The sequence below is a fragment of the Panthera leo genome, chromosome C1 (assembly GCF_018350215.1).
Source record: "Panthera leo isolate Ple1 chromosome C1, P.leo_Ple1_pat1.1, whole genome shotgun sequence".
Taxonomy (NCBI): domain Eukaryota; kingdom Metazoa; phylum Chordata; class Mammalia; order Carnivora; family Felidae; genus Panthera; species Panthera leo.
In genome coordinates, this window is record NC_056686.1 from 53,762,444 (window position 1) to 53,780,561 (window position 18,118).

Sequence of the window (18,118 nt, forward strand, 5' to 3'; positions counted from 1 at the left end):
TGACGGGCTAATAATAGCATTTTCCACTGTAAATCATTTTACATCAGGTGTTACTGGATTATCTTCTACTGTTCATTGTTTTGGTATGAAACATTTGCTTCCATTCTGTTTCTCATACCTTTAGAGGTTTTTTCTTTTCTGGAAACGTTTCCTATCTTATCTTCTTTGCTCTTGCAATTTCTTAGTGATATATTTAGCAATGGGTATTTTTCTATTCCTTCTCTTTGGACTTGGTGGACTTGGTGGACCCCCCCGCCTTCAGTTTGAAGACTTGTGTCTCTTGTCACCTCTGGAAAAGTTTTTCATGTTATTTCATTGATCATTTTCTCTTTATTCTCTTTTTCTAGAAATACTGCTGACTGGATATGGATCATTTGAACTTTTCTTTTTTTAAAACATTTTGTTCTCTTTATTTCTTTTGGGGGAAGAATTAATTATGCAAATGTGTTTTCTAAGATTTCTATTGAAAAATGTTTTCACAGCTAAGCTCTTTCTTCCTCTGATGATTCCTTTGTCAGAACAATCTTTGAAAGTGTGGATGCAAGGTCTTCTGACATGTCCTTGAAGACACTCATGAACATTTGTTAAAGCTATTTTTTCTGTTCTGATTTATCTAGGTCCCTGTGGTAGGTTTTCTTTTTTCTTTCCTTCTTTTTACACAATTTTTCCATGATGCTGATGTCTTCCTGTCTCCATTCAGCATGGCTGTTAAGGAGAGAAGTAGGAGGAATGTGAATTCTGTGCATATGGGCAGTGTTTGTCAACTGTTAGGCTTTCTTTTAGGCACTTGGGAGCTACCTTTTGTGCTGAAGGCCTGTCCCCCTAAATGTCACAACATGTAAGTTTTTTACCCTGTTGGTGTGAAGTCTGTACTAAAAGCCCAAGTTCTCCTCAAATAACTTACACGTTTTAGCTCTTTAACATAGGGAAGTATACGGAACAAGTTTTTGTCCTTTGGCTATTTGTCATCTTTGAGTTTTTTGTCTATGTTTGGGGAATTCCTCACTTTATAAATCCATATTTTCCCAAATTTCCTGGCTGTCTACACACAGACTGTGAACTATTCTTTATCAATAAGAGGTGTTCATGCCAGATCTTAGATCAGAAGTGTGGGATATGGAGGAGCAGATGGCCTCAGAGGAACTCAGAGGTAGTAGGCATCGAGATTTCAGTCATAACGTGCAATGCCTTGGCGTGGTGGCAGAGCTGTCTTTTCTAGAGCAATTTACGTGGGATTTTGGGTGTAGTTCTTGGCTGAGGGCTTTATTAGGTTTACTGGATCTCACTGAGGCTCAGTGAGGTACCCAATAATCTTTAATAATTTTTTATTCTATTTAAACTACCTTGCTTGTTTATAAACCACTCCTCTGACAATTATGGGGAGTTAGATTTGGCTGCTGTGAATTGTTTATAAGGGGATAAAGAAGTCAGATATTACATCTACAAACCAAAGCCTTCTCTTCTTTCAGCCCCACGTCACCCTGCCCTTTACAATTCAGAACACCTCCAGAGTTTTCTAAATAAATTTGTTTCTTCATTGATGACAGCTCTTTCCCCAAATATCCTAGGTAGTCACTTCCGTCATTCTACTTTTTCTTTGTCTTCCAGAAATGTGTTTAAATCTCTTTTTTGCTGCTGGTCCCCTCTCATTTTCTCTGTTCTAGTGGGTTGATAATGATTTACTTTCTGTATTTCTAAAGGCATCTCAGGAATAAGAAAATCAGTTTATTCAGTTTATCGTCTTGAATCTGAAGTCCCATGGTACTTTATTCATATTGGTATTATAAAATTTTGACATGTAAAAAGGTCGTAAAACAATGTTACTTATTAAAGTATATGATGATTTCTTATTTATTTTTATATTTCTAGTACCCTGTGTGGTAACATATTTTACCAAATATTTAGTTAATATTTAAATGAGTTAATTTATATAGAGATTTTAAAATTACTTTGTAGGTAAGATGCCTATTCTGACTGAACTTTGTTGACTTTATGGCACTTAAGTCTGTGAATCATAGCTCATCCCTCTTCATTTTCAAGGAATTAATTTGCAACAAGATCACACAGTTAGAGTCATTAGAAATTAAAACACTTGAAATTAAGTTTTCAAAGTGACAAATGCTTATGCCAAGATGATGAAAGTTTTTTTTTTTAATTTTTTAATTTTAGAGGTGCAGAGAGAGAGAGAGCATGCGTGTGCATGCTGGGGATAGAGGGGCAGAGGAAGAGAGAGAAAATCCCAAGCAGGCTCCACACTCAGGAGTCCAACATGGGGCTCAATTCCATGACCCTGGGGTCATGACCTGAGCTGAAATTAAGAGTGGGATGCTTAACTGACTGAGCCACCCAGGCACTCCTATATTATGTTTTGATCTTCTAAGCTTGATTTTAAAAGTTGAGCAGGGGCACCTGGTGGCTCAGTTGGTTCAGTGACTCACTCTTGGTTTTGGCTCAGGTCATGATCCCAGGGTCGTGGGATCGGGCCCCACATCGAGCTCCATCCTGAGTGTGGAGCCTGCTTGGGATTCTATCTCTCTCTTCCCCTCTGTTCCTCTACCCCCATGCACATACTCTCTTTCTCCCTCTAAAATAAGAACAAATAAATAAATAAAAATTAAAGAAAAATTTAAGTCTTTGACAACTACGTAATGGGAAGGAATAACATGACCAATTTCTGTCCTAAGTGAAGAAATAAAAGTAAACAGAACTAAGATAACAAGGTTAGTAGAGCTAGACCAAGCTATATTTATTTTGACACTTGAAGAAATAGTGTTTTTCGTTGTTTATTTAAACAAAATACTTAAATGTTGTTTTTTAAGTGAAAGATGGGTGCCTCTCTAGCAGAAAGTAAAAGCAAGAATTAGTGGCAGATGGAACTCATTGAGTTTACTCATCAAGACAACAGAATTGTCAGAATTGCTTTTCTTACTCATAAACTTTTCTACAAACTAGAGACTTTGTGAGATCATTAGAGCAAGTTGTAAATAATTTCTTTTTCTTCCCACTCATTCAAACATTAATTGAGTCTATTCTGCTTTATATTTAAGTAGAATTTTATACATAAAAATACACAAAGAATTTTCCATGATAGTAATAGCTGAAGAGTTAGTGATATAATATGCTTACTCTGTTGTATTATGAGTCAGTTAAGTGTACAACTTTGGCTCGGGTCATGATCTTGTGGTTCGTGAGTTGTAGCTCTGCATCAGGCTTTTTGCTGACAGCTCAGAGCCTGGAGCCTGCTTCAGATTCTGTGTTTTCTTCTCTCTCTCTGCCCCTCCCCCACTCGCACTCTGTCTCTATTTCTCTCTCTCTCAAAAATAAACATTAAAAAAATTATAGAAAAAGGTGAAATTTGAATTACTGACTGCACATCCAGGTATTATGGAGGGATCATTTAGGTCAGACTGCGGATGAATCTTTGTATACTTTATGGAGATTTCAAATAAAACACTTAAGTGTTTTAACTGTCAACATAGAATGACTACATTCCAGGGGGAATGTTAGGCAATATTATCTCAAACTCCTCACAATTCGGTGTCTATCAATGGCTCGATTCATAGGAGCTATACTTATGGAGGATTGACGGAGGAGCGTGAACTCTGTTCATTTAGCTACATCAGGACTTAATATGGGAGCTTTGAATAAATTTCAGAGAATTTGTTAACCCTCTGATATTATAGGCGTAATTTTGTATATATGTGTCTCTTCCTGGCAGTTGGTACCTTGCTCTCACCAACTTCTCAACAAGATGCATATTTAAAAATGGTTAAGAATCACCATTCTGAAATTTTCTCTGGAATTAAATCTGGTTCTCAAAGATGGGTTTTTATTAGAATGCCTCTTTAATTTTTTTTTTAATTTGAGTATAGTTGACACATAAAATTACATTAGTTTTAGATGTACAACATAGTGATTCAATAAGTTTATACATTATGCTATGTTCACCACAAGTGTAACTACCATCTGTCACCATATAACATTATTACGATATCCTTGACTATATTCCTTATGCTATGACTTTTATTCCTGTGACATATTCATTCCATAACTGGAAGCCTATATCTCCCACTCTCCTTCACCCATTTTGCCCATCCCCACAGCTCCTCTCTGGCAAACATCAGTTCTCTGTATTTAGAGGTCTTATTCTACTTTTGGTTTGTGTATTCATTTGTTTTGTTTTTTAGATTCCACATGAGTAAAATCATATGGTATTTGTCTCTCCCAGTTTAACTTACTACACTTCGCATCCATGTTGTAACAAATGCAGGGTCTCATCCTTTTTTATGGTTGTATAATATTTGTGTGTGTGTGTGTGTGTGTGTGTGTGTGTGTGTGTGTATCACATCTTTGCTGTCCACAGAACACCTCTTTTAAAGATTGCTGTTATTTTCTTGGTATGATGCTACCAGCCTATTTTTAAGAATATATCAAGAAAGAGTCGTATCATGCATTCATTCACTCACTCATTCAGTGAGTGTATAGAGAGCCCCTACTATGTGAGAGGCAGGCTTCTATGTGAGAAGGATATAATGATGAAAGGAAATAGTAAAAAAAAAATCCCTTGGTCTAGTGGAGTTTATATTCTAGTGGGGAGAGTTAAACAATAAACAAGAAAAACAAGTCATATTCACGTTAGACAGTGCGAAGTAATAATAAGAAAATTCAGCAGATATGACATGCTGGGTTGAAATTGTAGATGGGCTAGTCAGGAAAGGCTCCTCTGAGAAGGTGACTTGAACAAAGAGAAGAGCAGTGGTTGATGAGGTCAGAGAGGCAGTAGAGATCCAGGACCTTGTAGTTCTGTGCAGGACTCGGACTTTTACGCAGAGTGAAAAGGAGAGTACGACCGTGTTTGGGGTAAGACAGGCATGATCTGACCTATGTGTTAACAAGACCACTCTGGCTGCAGCATTGAGAATAGACTGAACTGGAGAGTAAGGGCAACAGCAGGGAGACCAGTTAGGAGGCCCTTCCGACTGTCCAGGGAAGAGATAATGGTGACCTAGAATACGGTATTGGCAATGGAGGGGCTGAGAAATTATTGGATTTTGAGGTTCACATGAAACTCTGGTACTGTGAGAGTGTTCATGAGGATGTTACCTGTTTTGAAGTTACTCAGGCAAAATTTCTTTCTGTTCTTACTGTTAGGATTATTTGAACATTTCCCCTAAGCTGTTGGTTACGTTTTATTTTGAGTACTCTGAATTTGTAATTGACCAATTTGACCATAAGAAAGCATAAGGGAAATCAATAGCTTATCTTTAAATTTTTTTTTAACTTTTTTTTAATTTTTGAGAGAGCACAAGCAGGGGAGGGGCAGAGAGAGAGAGAGAGAGAGAGAGAGAGAGAGAGAGAGAGAGGCAGAGACAGAATCAAGCAGGCTCCAGGCTGTGAGCTGTCAGCACAGGGCCTGATGTGGGGCTTGAACCCATGAGCAGTGAGATCATGACCTGAGCTGAAGTCCGAAACTTAATCAGCTGAGCCACCCAAGTGCCCCAATAGCTCATCTTTATTTTTTTTATTTATTTTTTTTAAAATTTTTTTCTTCAACGTTTTTTATTTATTTTTGGGACAGAGAGAGACAGAGCATGAACGCGGGAGGGGCAGAGAGAGAGGGAGACACAGAATCAGAAACAGGCTCCAGGCTCCGAGCCATCAGCCCAGAGCCTGACGCAGGGCTCGAACTCACGGACCGCAAGATCAGTGACCTGGCTGAAGTCGGACGCTTAACCGACTGCGCCACCCAGGCGCCCCGCAATAGCTCATCTTTAAAAACCGAATTCAAATTAATGGCATTTTGTGTATTATACTTATTTTGGCCACCTTACCATTAGTTTTCCCTTTACTTGATTTTTTTTCTCACAGTTTAAAAACTTCTGTTCCTTTTTTCTGTATTATTTGTACTTTTGCAAATCTCCTTATTATTCATTTCTGGTACAGTGTCGGTCATTTAAATATTTGTCTCATTGGGTCTGTGTAAGGTACCACCTTTCACACTCTCTTCAAGGTTTCATCTATGCCTTTTTCATATCTGTGATTATTTCTCTGTTATGTAAGAGTGAAACCTGACTACCAGAATTCAAACCATCAGAATAGTTTGTGTTTTGCATGGAACATTAAAGAAAATAATGCTTGTCTTATATAAGCAAAAAAACCCTGGTCTGTTTGGTCACTTGACTCAGCAGATCAGTTGAGTTAAAAGTAAGTCAAATCTGTTGTTGGACTGAATTACTTGTCACCAGTCAGTTCATTCAAAACACTTAGTTAAATGATTATGTTGTATCTATGACACATCCTGATTATGAAACTTGCTCTTGGGTTTATTTTATGAGAAAATGTTGTACCAGAAACAGGTAGCAAAAAAAAAAAAAATTCATATGATTAGATAATGAGGATTCCAAACACTAAACTGATTTTTAGAAATCCTGAAGACACACTGTGATGTCAGTATATAAAGAACCAAACTTCTGATGAAAAAGCAAGAGGCTGAAAAACAAATTGACCAGACTACAAAATGTTTATACTCATCCATTTTCCTCCTGAGAGTTATTAAGTTGTGAACTAAACAAGTACGTTTTTCTGTTTACTCATCACATGGTACCAATTGTCAGTAATGACTTATGAGACATCTTTCTTACTTGATATTTGAAAATATCTTTGTGTAAAGCTGTGATTTCTATTTTAAAATAAAATCTCTCAGAATCATGAGCATCTCTGAAAGGGATTGTTGAGCTCATCCATCAGGAGGATTTGTAGATGAGGAACCTGAGGTCTAGAGTGTTGAAGTGCCAAGTCCTACAGCTGGTCAAAGACTAGATTGACATTCAAGACTCCTGACACCTAATTCAGAACTTTTTAACTCAGATTAACTTTTGTGTAGTGAACTGAATCCCCAGTTTGAGATAACAAAAACCCCTGGAACAACAAAAGCCTTTATGGTTTCATTACAAATTGAATCCCAATATATTAAAATTATGCTACCATTCATGATATACTGGTAAGAATAATCTCATTCATGATGTATTTAAAAATGAGGAGACTTCATGGGAAAGCTTATCTCTTGAAGTCACCCTATCATTTGGATATATTAAGCCGTCAACCTTTCCTTGAATTACTCTAATAACTCTCCAATGTGAATATTGCTTTATCTGCAAATAAATGGTGGGAGTTTCCAAAAACATACTGGAAAATTTCCTCCTCTTTTTTTGGAAACAAATGTACAGTGATTACCTATGCTATAACTGTTTGACTTTGTAGCATCATAGTAAAGATAAAGGCTTTAGAAAATAAGAAATTTAAGAACTGAGCTATAAAAAAAAGACTGTGCTATTAATGTTAGTACATATTTAATTAACATTATGAACACTTTTGTTCAGTTAAAAATATAGTCTTATCCTTTGATGCCTGTCCTCGTTTGTCATGACATAAAGGAACATTTAAAAATGTTTGATTATGCTGTATATGAATATGTAGCTTATATTTTAACTGTGTAAGATAGCAGGTACACAGGAGTAAACCTTTAATGTGTAGCTATACTTTAATGCGAGACACTTTTCTGATATTGATGCAGAGTATTATAGAGGATTAAATTTAAAGACTCGTTCATAATCCTTTTCCTTTTATATTTTCCCAGTTTATATAGATGTCAGGTGTTTTTGTGCATGTGTGTGTGTATGTATTTGTTTTCGATGTACTGTTTTTCAGGTCTACTCTCTGAAGTAAGATGATTTGTCAAAAATTCTGTGTGGCTTTCTTACATTGGGGTAAGTTATCTGCTTTTTAAATGTCCGTATATAAGAGATTTTGCTGTTGGAGATGTTGTTTTTTTTATTGGCTAGCAGAATTTCCTGTCCACAGTTTGGAATTCTCATGCTTATGATTAAAAATACAAACCAAACAAAAGCATATGTGTGAAAATAAAAACACTTCCCAATCTCCTGGGAATAACCTGATGTGTAGCTTTCCAGAACCATAACACATACAAACACACACAATCCATATCTATGGTTACAAAAATAGAATTGGTCTATACATATTGTTTTTTGTTTTTTTCTACTTAATAGTTTTCAATTTATTATGATAACATTTTTTTTTACCGAGTATTTACTGATATGCTTATTCATTTAATGGTTGCACAACAATGATCTGTATGAATATACTTTAAATTATTAATTTATTTCACCAATTCCCCATTGATAGACATTTCTTTTACTGTAGCAAATAATGCTGCATTGAAATCCATATATCTGTATCTATATCTTTGTATATTTGGAAGAATATTCCTGCTGATTAGTTGTTAAGGAGGAATTCTCTATTACATAGTGTGCACATTTTAAAATTTGATGAATACTGTGAAATCTTCTCCACAAAGCTTTGTAGCATTTGTGGTACCACCACAGATATATGAACGCCAACCCATTGCATTTCTGTCAAAGATGTATACTGTCGTTCTTTTGTCTTTTTGCTCTGTCAGATAAGCAAAACATAGCATCCCGTTTCAGTTTTATTTATTTGGCTGTTTGTGAGGTTGAGCACTGTTTATGGACCATTTATATTTCTTATGTGATTTTCTAAATCATACGCTTTGGCCATTTTGTGGTTGGATTCTGTCTTAGTGATTTTTAGGATTTTCTAAAATGTAATTGATATTTAGTACTGTATTAGTCAGGGTTTTCCAGAGAAACAGAACCGGTAGGATTTATATATAGAGAGAAAGAGATTTATTATAAGGATTGACTCACAAGATTGTGGAGGTTGAGAAGTCCCGTGACCTGTAGTTGCCAGGCTGGAAACCCAGGAGAACTGATGATACAAGTTCCAGTCTGGACACTGGAAGGCTTCAGATGCAAGAAGAGCTGATGTTTCAGTTTGGGTCCAAAGGAAGGAAAAGACTGATGTCAGTCAGGCAGTAGGAGTTCCCTTTAACTCAGCCTTTTTGCTCTATTCAGGTCTCCAATCGATCATGAGGCCTGTCTACCTTACGGAGGGCAATCTGCTTTACTCATTTTACTGATTCAGTTGTTAAGTTCATCCAGACATCCTCACAGATACACCCAGAATAATGTTTGACCAAATGACTGAGCACCCCATGAACCTAGACAAGTTGACACATAACCTTAATCATCACAAGCCTGTAACTATTTAATATTATGCAAATTTTTCTTCCTGCCCATTGTTTGCTTTTTAACTTTGTTTTTTTTTTATGGTACAGAAATTTATGTATGCATACTAACACCCTTATGCATGTGTAGAAACAAGATACAGTGACACTTAAATGTTTTAATTTTAATTTAGTAAATGTATTATTAAATTATAAATGTATATATATCAGGTGATAGTCAAAACTTTAGTTCTCTATCAAGGAGCTGTTTAACTTGGTGATAATATTTAAAATATATGACTATGACAAAATAATGCATTTATTCTCAAATGGAAGGGACATGCCATTTTAAATGTTATTTCACATTAGAACTCCAGTAGACAATGACAAGTATAATGTTATAAAGGGATATTACCAAGGGATGGTGTATATCTTTAAAATTTCCATCCTGAATACCACCAGAAGAATGCTTTCGGAGTTTAAATGTATACTAGTCTCCCTCCTATCCATTGCAGGAATATCCTCAAGAGAAAGCTTATAGATTTTTTTAAATGTCTTGATTTTAACTAATAGTATGCTTCTGTTTGAAATTAGTCACTCATATTGCCAATGAATTTTGAGCATACTATTCTCACTTGTTTCTGACTGCACTCTAGAGATATTCTGACTTAAAAAAAACCTCAAATCATCTAATTTAGGTTATGTTCCATTTTAAAAATTAAAGTCAGGCTATTTTTTAAAAAAAAACATTTTATCTGGCAACCATATTGGGAGCTCCTCAAGCTGTCCAGCTATGTGTCAGTGAGTTCTGAGCATCTCCTTGGCTAATCCAAACTGAAGGCGCTCTTATGAGCTTCTCTACTAGTTTTCCTTGTTGTGCATACTGTTCTTTCTCATTGTCGCCATCTGTATATTTATAGCAAATAACCAGGATAACCCCACTGTGGACAGATTTCAAAACAAACCAAAACCAAACCAAACCAAACCAAACCAAACAAAACAAAACAACTATGCCACAAGGGACTATCTAAAAGTAGCAACATACTCATTCTCTCTTATATTCTCTAGCTTTTATTAGGCTCCACTCAACGTGTTTCACATTGGCTTTCCAAAAGGTTTGTTGTTTGATGAAGTCTTGTGAATCAGAAGAGTTCTTGGGATGTTGTTACCATGATAACATATGCCTCCAGAAATAAATTCTGGTTTCTGTTGTTTAGGGTTCATCTGGAGGGAAAGAAATATTATTTGCAAAACAAACATGCAAAAATAGAATCATCTTTTAATTAAGCTGATTCAATAGTCATTATGTCTATGACATTCATTATTACATTTTAAATTTCAAAGACTTCTTTGAGGATTTTAGGCTCATTTCAGTTCAGCCAACTGAATCTTCCATATGCAGCTAAAAAATAATGCTTTTAATTAATACCAACAAATAGTCATGGTTTTGTAAAACCAAAGAAATAACCTATTTTATTTTTTATTGACATGTTCTGATTTCAGAAACATATATTAGAAAGATTGAAGTCCAAAGGAACACAATTGTAATGAGGGGTCACTTTTGATAATGTATGATACCTAATTGTTGTCAGTGTGGGCAAAATAATATTAGTCATGTTAGTCATATTTGGCTTAATTTAGGCATCTGATATATTCTTATTTTATCTTATTTTTTGCATCTGATACATTTTAAATTTTTTTATTTTGAGAGAGAGAGAGAGAGAGAGAGAATGAGTGTACGAGTGTGGAGGAGGAGCAGAGGGAGAGAGAGAGAGAGAGAGAATATGAGAATCTTGAGCAGTGGGGCTGGATCTCATGAGATTGTGACCTGAGCTGAAATCAAGAGTTGGATCCTTAACTGAGGAGCCACCCAGGTGCCCCTGCATCTGATTCATTTTTATGTTAATTTATTTTTATGGAAAAGTTTAGAAACCAAACTTTAACAGTTGTTACCTACATATTGCTTAAATATTTTTACATGTTTTACTTTTATAGTTTAAAACATCATTTTTGTGAATTCGTTTTTTAAAAATTGCTATTTTCTTATATTTTTACATTTACCCTAATTCTTCAAAATTCTCATCCCATGCAAATCCATGCTAAATTCTCAGAATTCTCATTCTGCATTAGTTTGTATATGAGGCAACACAGCTGTTGGATTATTTGAGTAGCTTGTAAAAGAAAGAATTATTGAGAATTAATTATTATATTTTCAGACAATTCCTAAAAAATAAGTACCACTTTTGAGAGTTTTTGAGTATGGGATTATATGATTATTCTTATTTTTTTTATGTCTAAAAAGGTGAGAATTGTCTTTAATCAGCAATGGAATTTTCCTGTCTTTGTACATTGATTCTTGGAGAGTGCATTAAGGACATGCCTTCAATGATGTCATGTATCTGAGGATCATGGGCAGAAGAGATCATCCAGCTGTCCTGATGTTGAAAGCAAACTCTTTGAAAAGCACTCATAGTGCTAACATTTTGGTATTATTCTCTTTAAGAAATATTAAAACAGGGGTGCCTAGGTGGTTCAGTCCATTAAACATCTGATTTCAACTCAGGTCATGATCTTGTGATTTGTGAGTTCAAGCCCCGCGTCGGGCTCTGTGCTGACAGCTCAGAGCCTGGAGCTTGCTTCAGATTCTGTGTCTCCCTCTCTCTGTCCCTCCCCCATTCATGCTCTCTGTCTCTCTCACAAATGGATGAATACACATTAAAAAAAAATATTAAACCAGAACTTTAATACTTGTTTATATAATTGCATATTCAGATATTTCTCTCTTATACTGGAAGTTCATTAGAATATTTTTTTAGAAAAGGTAATTGAAATATTGAGCTATAGTTTTTTCATTAAAATATAAATATATAATGCTAGATTCATGAGGAAAATGAAGCATGAATTTCCAAAAAGAGGTGCTAAGAGTGAAGTTATCTCTATGAACTAATGTATAATACATTGTGTAATGGAAACCCAGAGCTGGCATTAGGCACGGATTGGGCACTAAGACAGTTAAATACTACTGAGCACTACATGGTTTAATCTTAGATACTTCCTATTTATGTCTTGGTCAAAGTTATTAATTATTTTTCTATGTGTCTTTTTTAATACCCTGACAGAATTTATTTATTTGATAACTGCATTTAACTTGGAATATCCAGTTACTCCCTGGAGATTTAAGTTGTCATGCATGCCACCAAACACAACCTATGACTTTCTCTTGCCTACTGGAATCTCAAAGAACACTTCAAATGTGAATGAACATTATGAGGCAGTTGTTGAAGCTAAATTTAATTCAAGTAGTACCTACTTTTCTAATTTATCTTCCAAAACAACTTTTCACTGTTGCCTTTGGAGCGAGGAAGATAAAAACTGTTCTGTACATGCAGATGACGTGGAAGGGAAGGCATTTGTTGCAACAGTGAATTCTTTAGTTTTCCAACAAATAGGTAAGTATTTTAATGTTGTGAACATTAGATGTTATTTTAACTGTTTTAAACAAAATGTTTTCGTTTTCTGAAACTTGTATAAAATAGATGTCTTATAGATGGGATTCTTAACACATATCATCATTTTATATTAGTAATAAAATTATGATTCGTTATGTGACCAAACTAATGAGCCCCAAATTATTTGATATGTTATAAAAATAAAAGAAAAATGTAATGAGGGAACTCTTACCTATACCCTGTAAGTCAGGTTTTTGTAATCTTCTAAGTTTGCCTTATTTTATTATTATTATTTTTTATTTTAGAGAGAGAGCATGTGTAGAGGAAAGGGGTAGAGAGAGAAAGAGGGAGAGAGAATCTTAAGCAGGCTCTATACTCAGCCCAGGGTCCAATGTGGGTGCAATCCCATGACCCTGGGATCATGACCTAAGCCAAAACCAAGAGTTGGATGCTCAACTGACCAAGCCACCCAGGCACCACTAAATTTGCTTTAAAATAGAAAAATCACCCCTTATTTTGTTAAATATATTAAATATTCAAAACATTCCACTGTTGAATTAGTTAAAAAAATTTTTAAGATTAAAAAAAGTTTTTAAAGTAATCTCTACACCCAACATGGGGCTTGAACTCACAACCCCGAGATTAAGTGTTGCATGCGCTACAGACTTAGCTAGCCAGGCACATCAGAAGTAGTTAAATTTTAAAGCATTTATGAATAATATTTGTTCAAGCAAAGAATCTCTCTGCAGCCAATCCATGTTTTAAATCAAGGGGTTTTGTTGTTCAAGTATAATGCACACTGAATGTAGTTAGCATAATTAATAATTCTACATCTGAAAATCTAAACAACAAAATTATTTCCAAGCCTTCTGGAAAAGCTAACAGAACAGCATCCATTGACTCAGTAATACAAAGAGACCTACAGTATGAAAGTAAAGGCAAGCATAAATATAGCACTTCTGTTAAGGGTTAATCAGAATTTCTCAACCTCAACCTTATTAACATTTTGGGCCTGACAATTCTTGGGTATGGGGAGGCTGTTCTGTGCATTGTAGGATGTTTAGCAACATCCCTGGCTTCTACCTAGATACAAGTAGCTCCTTCCCCAGTTGTGACAATCAAAACATGTCTCCAAACATTGCCAGATGCCCCTGAGGGCCAAATTGCCACTGGTTGAGCATCACTGATTAGATGGAAGAAACACTCTGGTTTATTGAAATCAGCTTAAGAACAAAGTATAAATATGCAATAAAATCAGAGTTTTAAAACAAGTTAGTAGTAATCACTCCCAGTGTCTCCAATGGAGTCCATAACCATTGATTAATAAAATTCACTTAATTTTTTATTAATATCAAACATTTTTTTAATGTTCATTTATTTTTGAGGGAGAGAGAGACAGAATGCGAGTGGGGGAGGGGAAGAGAGGGGGAGACACAGAATCCGAAGCAGGCTCCAGACTCTGAGCTGTCAGCACAGAGCCCAATGCAGGGCTCAAACCCACAAGCCATGAGATCATGACCTGAGCCAACGTCAGATGCTTAATTGGCTGAACCAGCCAGGCACCACATAACATTCACTTAATTTTAATTGAAGCATTTTTTTTTAATTTGTAGGGGAACTTAACTAGCCATTCCAGCAATTCAATGGATATACCAAGAATGAACTTATTAAGGCAGGGTCTTTGTGATGAGCTTTGAAATGATCCAAAAAATGTTAGTACTTCACTTTTGAAGAGAAATGATTATGATGTTATAGATTTTTTTTTAAGTTTTATTTATTTTTGAGAGAGAGAGAGGGAGCACGTGCAGGTGTGTGTTGAAGCGAGGGAGGGGTAGAGAGAGAGAGGGAGGGAGAGAGAATCCCAAGTAGGCTTCTCACTGTCAACAAGGGCCTCTAGCCCACAAGCCATGAGATTGTGACCTGAGCCAAACAGATTGAGCCACCCAGGTGTCCCTATGATGCCGTAGATTTCAGTTTTACACATAAATAAAGCTTGCATAACTAGTCACTTCTCACTTTAAATTTTTGTAACTGAAATCGGTAGGTTAAGTGGTGGTTACTGAGGATTTCAGCTGATTATTCTGCCACACATGCTGTTTACTTCATAATGGTTCAACACTGTTGTAAAATCCCTACCAGCTAGAAATCCTTCAAGTTTGGGGAATACGTTAGTGTTGTCTTAAGTGAGCCATTATTTATGATTGTTGCTGTTCTTGCTTTTTAAATTACAACCTGCCAATAATTTATTGCCAGGTGAGTTTTTCAGTGCACATTGAAAGTATGCCTGCATCAGTTATACCTGGGGCCTGTAATTTACAATAACAAGAATTTAAGACATGAATCACCGTTCACATGTGAATCACTTTGCTTTTATTGCTAAAGCAGACACATAAATACTGCTCCACATGTGCTTGTATCTTGATATTGAATATTTTCTTTTCTCTTAGAAAGCAAGCATGAACTGAACTAGATGACTTTTGAGGTCTTTTGTCCTACTTAAGTAGTTCAAGATTAAAAAAATAAAAAGAGTTTGAGTAATTGAATTTAAGTCTCTTACTTTACCAGAAAGGAAACTGAAGGCCTAAGGGATTAGACCACTTGGGCAGATACATACCACTGGTTAGAGCCGGTTCTTTTTCTCTCAGAATAGGCAGTGGAAGTTGTATCAGAACACTGGTAAATTTAATTTAGTTCTTCTCTTTCACTGAGTTGTTCAGAATGTTTTTCAGATTTAATATAGTTTATTTTTAATTCAGGTGCAAACTGGAACATACAGTGCTGGACGAAAGAGGACTTGGAATTATTCATCTGCTATATGGAGTCACTATTTAAGAATCCTTTCAAGGCTTATAACCTTAAGGTCCATCTTTTATATGTTCTGTAAGTACCAAATAAATTAATTTGGAAATTTCTATGACATAATTTCTTTTAAATGCAAGAGCTTCCATACACAGATGTGGATTATTAAAACTCTCCTATCCCTACATTTCCTTTTGTATCTATGGGAATATATTCTGAAAGAAGTATGAACTCAATTCAGGGGTCTTAGATATTTGAGTGGAGGGGAAAAACTTGTTACACGTTTCTTTTTCAGGTAGATTTTTTCTTCGTATTTGATCATTTTATTCGCTTAAAAATAGAAGTGCTCAATATTTATTTGTGCTAGCTAGAGAGCCAAGATGGTGGTTTGAGATAGCCATACACTTAGAATTCTAGCTAACACATCATTCAAGTGTTCTAATAATTCCAGTGATAATACATATCATTCCTTTGTAAATTTTAGCTCTTTAAATTTTTTTTCTAATTTGTCCTTTTGTGGGATGCTCAAGGAGAAAGAGACTCATTTCCTTCAGTTCTGCAGTTATTGGGATCATACCACTGAGGGGCGACATGCTAGAAACTGTCCATATAAACATGAGTCAAATAGAATAGTAGTTACCAGGGACTAGGGGTAGGGGCAATGGGAGTTCCCCTTTAAATAAGTATAGAGTTTCAGTTGAGGAAGATGAGAAAAGTTCTGGAATTGGATTTATATTACCCAACAGTGTAAATGTACTGCTGTCACTGAACTGTACACTCAAAATGATAAATTTTATGTTATGTATATTTTACCCCAATAAAAATAATTTGAAAAGAAAGAAACTTAAAGATGCTGAGAAAAAAAGATAGTAATGATTTCTGCCTTTGAGGCATCACAGGCTGGTGGTTGGGGCAGATAGGTATAGGGCTTCAGTTTTAGTGGTTACTGTTGTCTGTTTGGGAGGCACATGAAGCCATGGGAACACAAGATTGTTGTGGAAGCCTTAGGTGGGGATAACTTATGCAGCTTAATTCTAATTCTAGATGACTGTAGAAGGCCCTGCTAGCCTTTGCTTCTTTGTGCAATTCACAATAAGGCGAGGATCCTGAAGGGGACTATCTGATTGGTGAAAAGGTGCCCTAGCTGCCAGTGTTTCAGCGGCACAAAATTCTGGGCAGCCAGGAAACCTAGAAAAATGTGCAAAATAGAAATGACTGAGCTACAAACCTCTAGAGTCCCCCAAAGTAGTGGAGGTTGTAAAGTGGGAAGGACAGAGGAATAATGGGTAATGCACAGCCAAGGGTGGGCATTTAAAGGACAGGAGAGAGTGAGCTTGCTTCTAGATAATGACCCAGCAGGGAGGGAAAGTTTGAAGATGTAGTAGAAGGGGGACTATTGAAGATCTATAACAGAGTTGAATATTTAAATAAACAAGTTCCAGGAAAAGAGCACAGGTGAAAGGTTGGTCTTGAAGGAAGCTCACCTCAACCTTGAGTACTGAGGAAAGAAAGGAAGCACTGTGGTAGATAAAGATATATTTGAAGTTTGGAACAGAAAATTTCCTGCTTTATTGAGCAAAATAGGTTTTAGCTCACAGAAAAGAATTACTTTGCAATGTAGCACATTCCTACGATGACCTAAATATTTTGGATGGTGATCAAAAACTCACTGGGTGCCCATTCAAGAGAATTTCAGATATTGTCAGCAAGCTAGGGCAGCATGCTTGGTTTAAGAGCTCTGTGACCATGTGCAAGTATTTACATTTTGTTATTATCAAAATCTTACTATTATATGTATAGACTATAGTTAAGTCTTGAGGTCTGCATTTTTAGAAAAAAATATACATGAATATAGAACATTACAAAATTGCATAGTAACTTAGCTACAGTTGAGAATTTTCACTTCACTTCAGTCAGCCAGGTAACCATTGGTCTATTCATTACATGATGGTTTTTCTGGGTCAGACTCAGAAAATGAGAAAACTATGATAAATTAACTAGATTTTTCAACTTACATGATGAATTTAGCAGATTCTTTTGACCTGCTTTTATTTTGAACTCAATTTTCTAAAAATATCAGTACAGGAAAACTTGTCATAATTGCATGCAGTTGGAGGAACATTGTGGGTTTTTTTCTTACTCCTTTTTGCCATATTAATTGTTTTCTCCTTTGTATGATTGGGTTAATATATCCATTTTACCAATTGTCAATGCTGTTTCTGCCTTAAATTCTGTGTTGTCTGCATCTCTGGGCACTGTATCTCTAAATAATTTAAATAAGACTCCTCAAATCATGAGGAAGAGATGGTCAGTTTAATGAATAAGACTTCCATGGAAGAGAAAACCCATAAAGGTGGTTACTGTAAGAAGAGTTTTTAATCAAAATGCCCTTCTGCAGACATTAGAGTTCATGAGAGAAATCTTTCAAATGCTTCCATGTGTAAATAAGAATAGTTTTTAAAAGGAACCAAAACCTAACATTTATAAGGGATTTAAAGCCCTATAAATATGTCCCTTAAGGGAAAGCATTGTTTGAGGTCAGATATTAATGTTTGTCAAAGAATCCAAGGAGAGATACCATAGAAATAGGCTACTTCTTTAGACGCTTTACCTTTGACCTGGGAGAAAAATCCTACTGTGTGCACCAGCCACTGAGTTCAGTGTGAGGAACCATGTTGAACAACTCAGACACAGCCCTCACCCTTCTGGAGCTAACAGTAAAGACAGAGAACATAATAATTTCAATGTGCTGTGATGTAATAAACAT

At 35.7% G+C, this 18,118-nt stretch overlaps 1 protein-coding gene and 1 long non-coding RNA gene across 8 annotated transcripts in view; one reads left to right on the forward strand and one right to left on the reverse strand.

Moving 5' to 3' along the window:
* Positions 1-18,118, forward strand: part of LEPR (leptin receptor) — a 190,152-nt gene that overhangs the window by 105,722 nt on the left and 66,312 nt on the right. For 6 of the 7 annotated variants that reach the window (XM_042952035.1, XM_042952036.1, XM_042952032.1 and 3 more), the window contains 3 exons: positions 7,708-7,766; positions 12,223-12,552; positions 15,309-15,432. In XM_042952035.1, coding sequence (XP_042807969.1) covers positions 7,727-7,766; positions 12,223-12,552; positions 15,309-15,432 — 494 coding nt within the window. In that variant the 5' untranslated portion in view covers positions 7,708-7,726. Of the gene's footprint in view, positions 1-6,487; positions 6,573-7,707; positions 7,767-12,222; positions 12,553-15,308; positions 15,433-18,118 lie in introns of those variants that run through there. The other variant, XM_042952037.1, reaches the window with a different exon arrangement.
* On the reverse strand, positions 10,171-18,065 carry LOC122227489. Its single transcript, XR_006206080.1, has 3 exons — positions 17,963-18,065; positions 15,167-15,330; positions 10,171-10,327 (listed from the first exon to the last, which is right to left on the reverse strand). It is a non-coding gene; the product is annotated as an uncharacterized LOC122227489 (long non-coding RNA).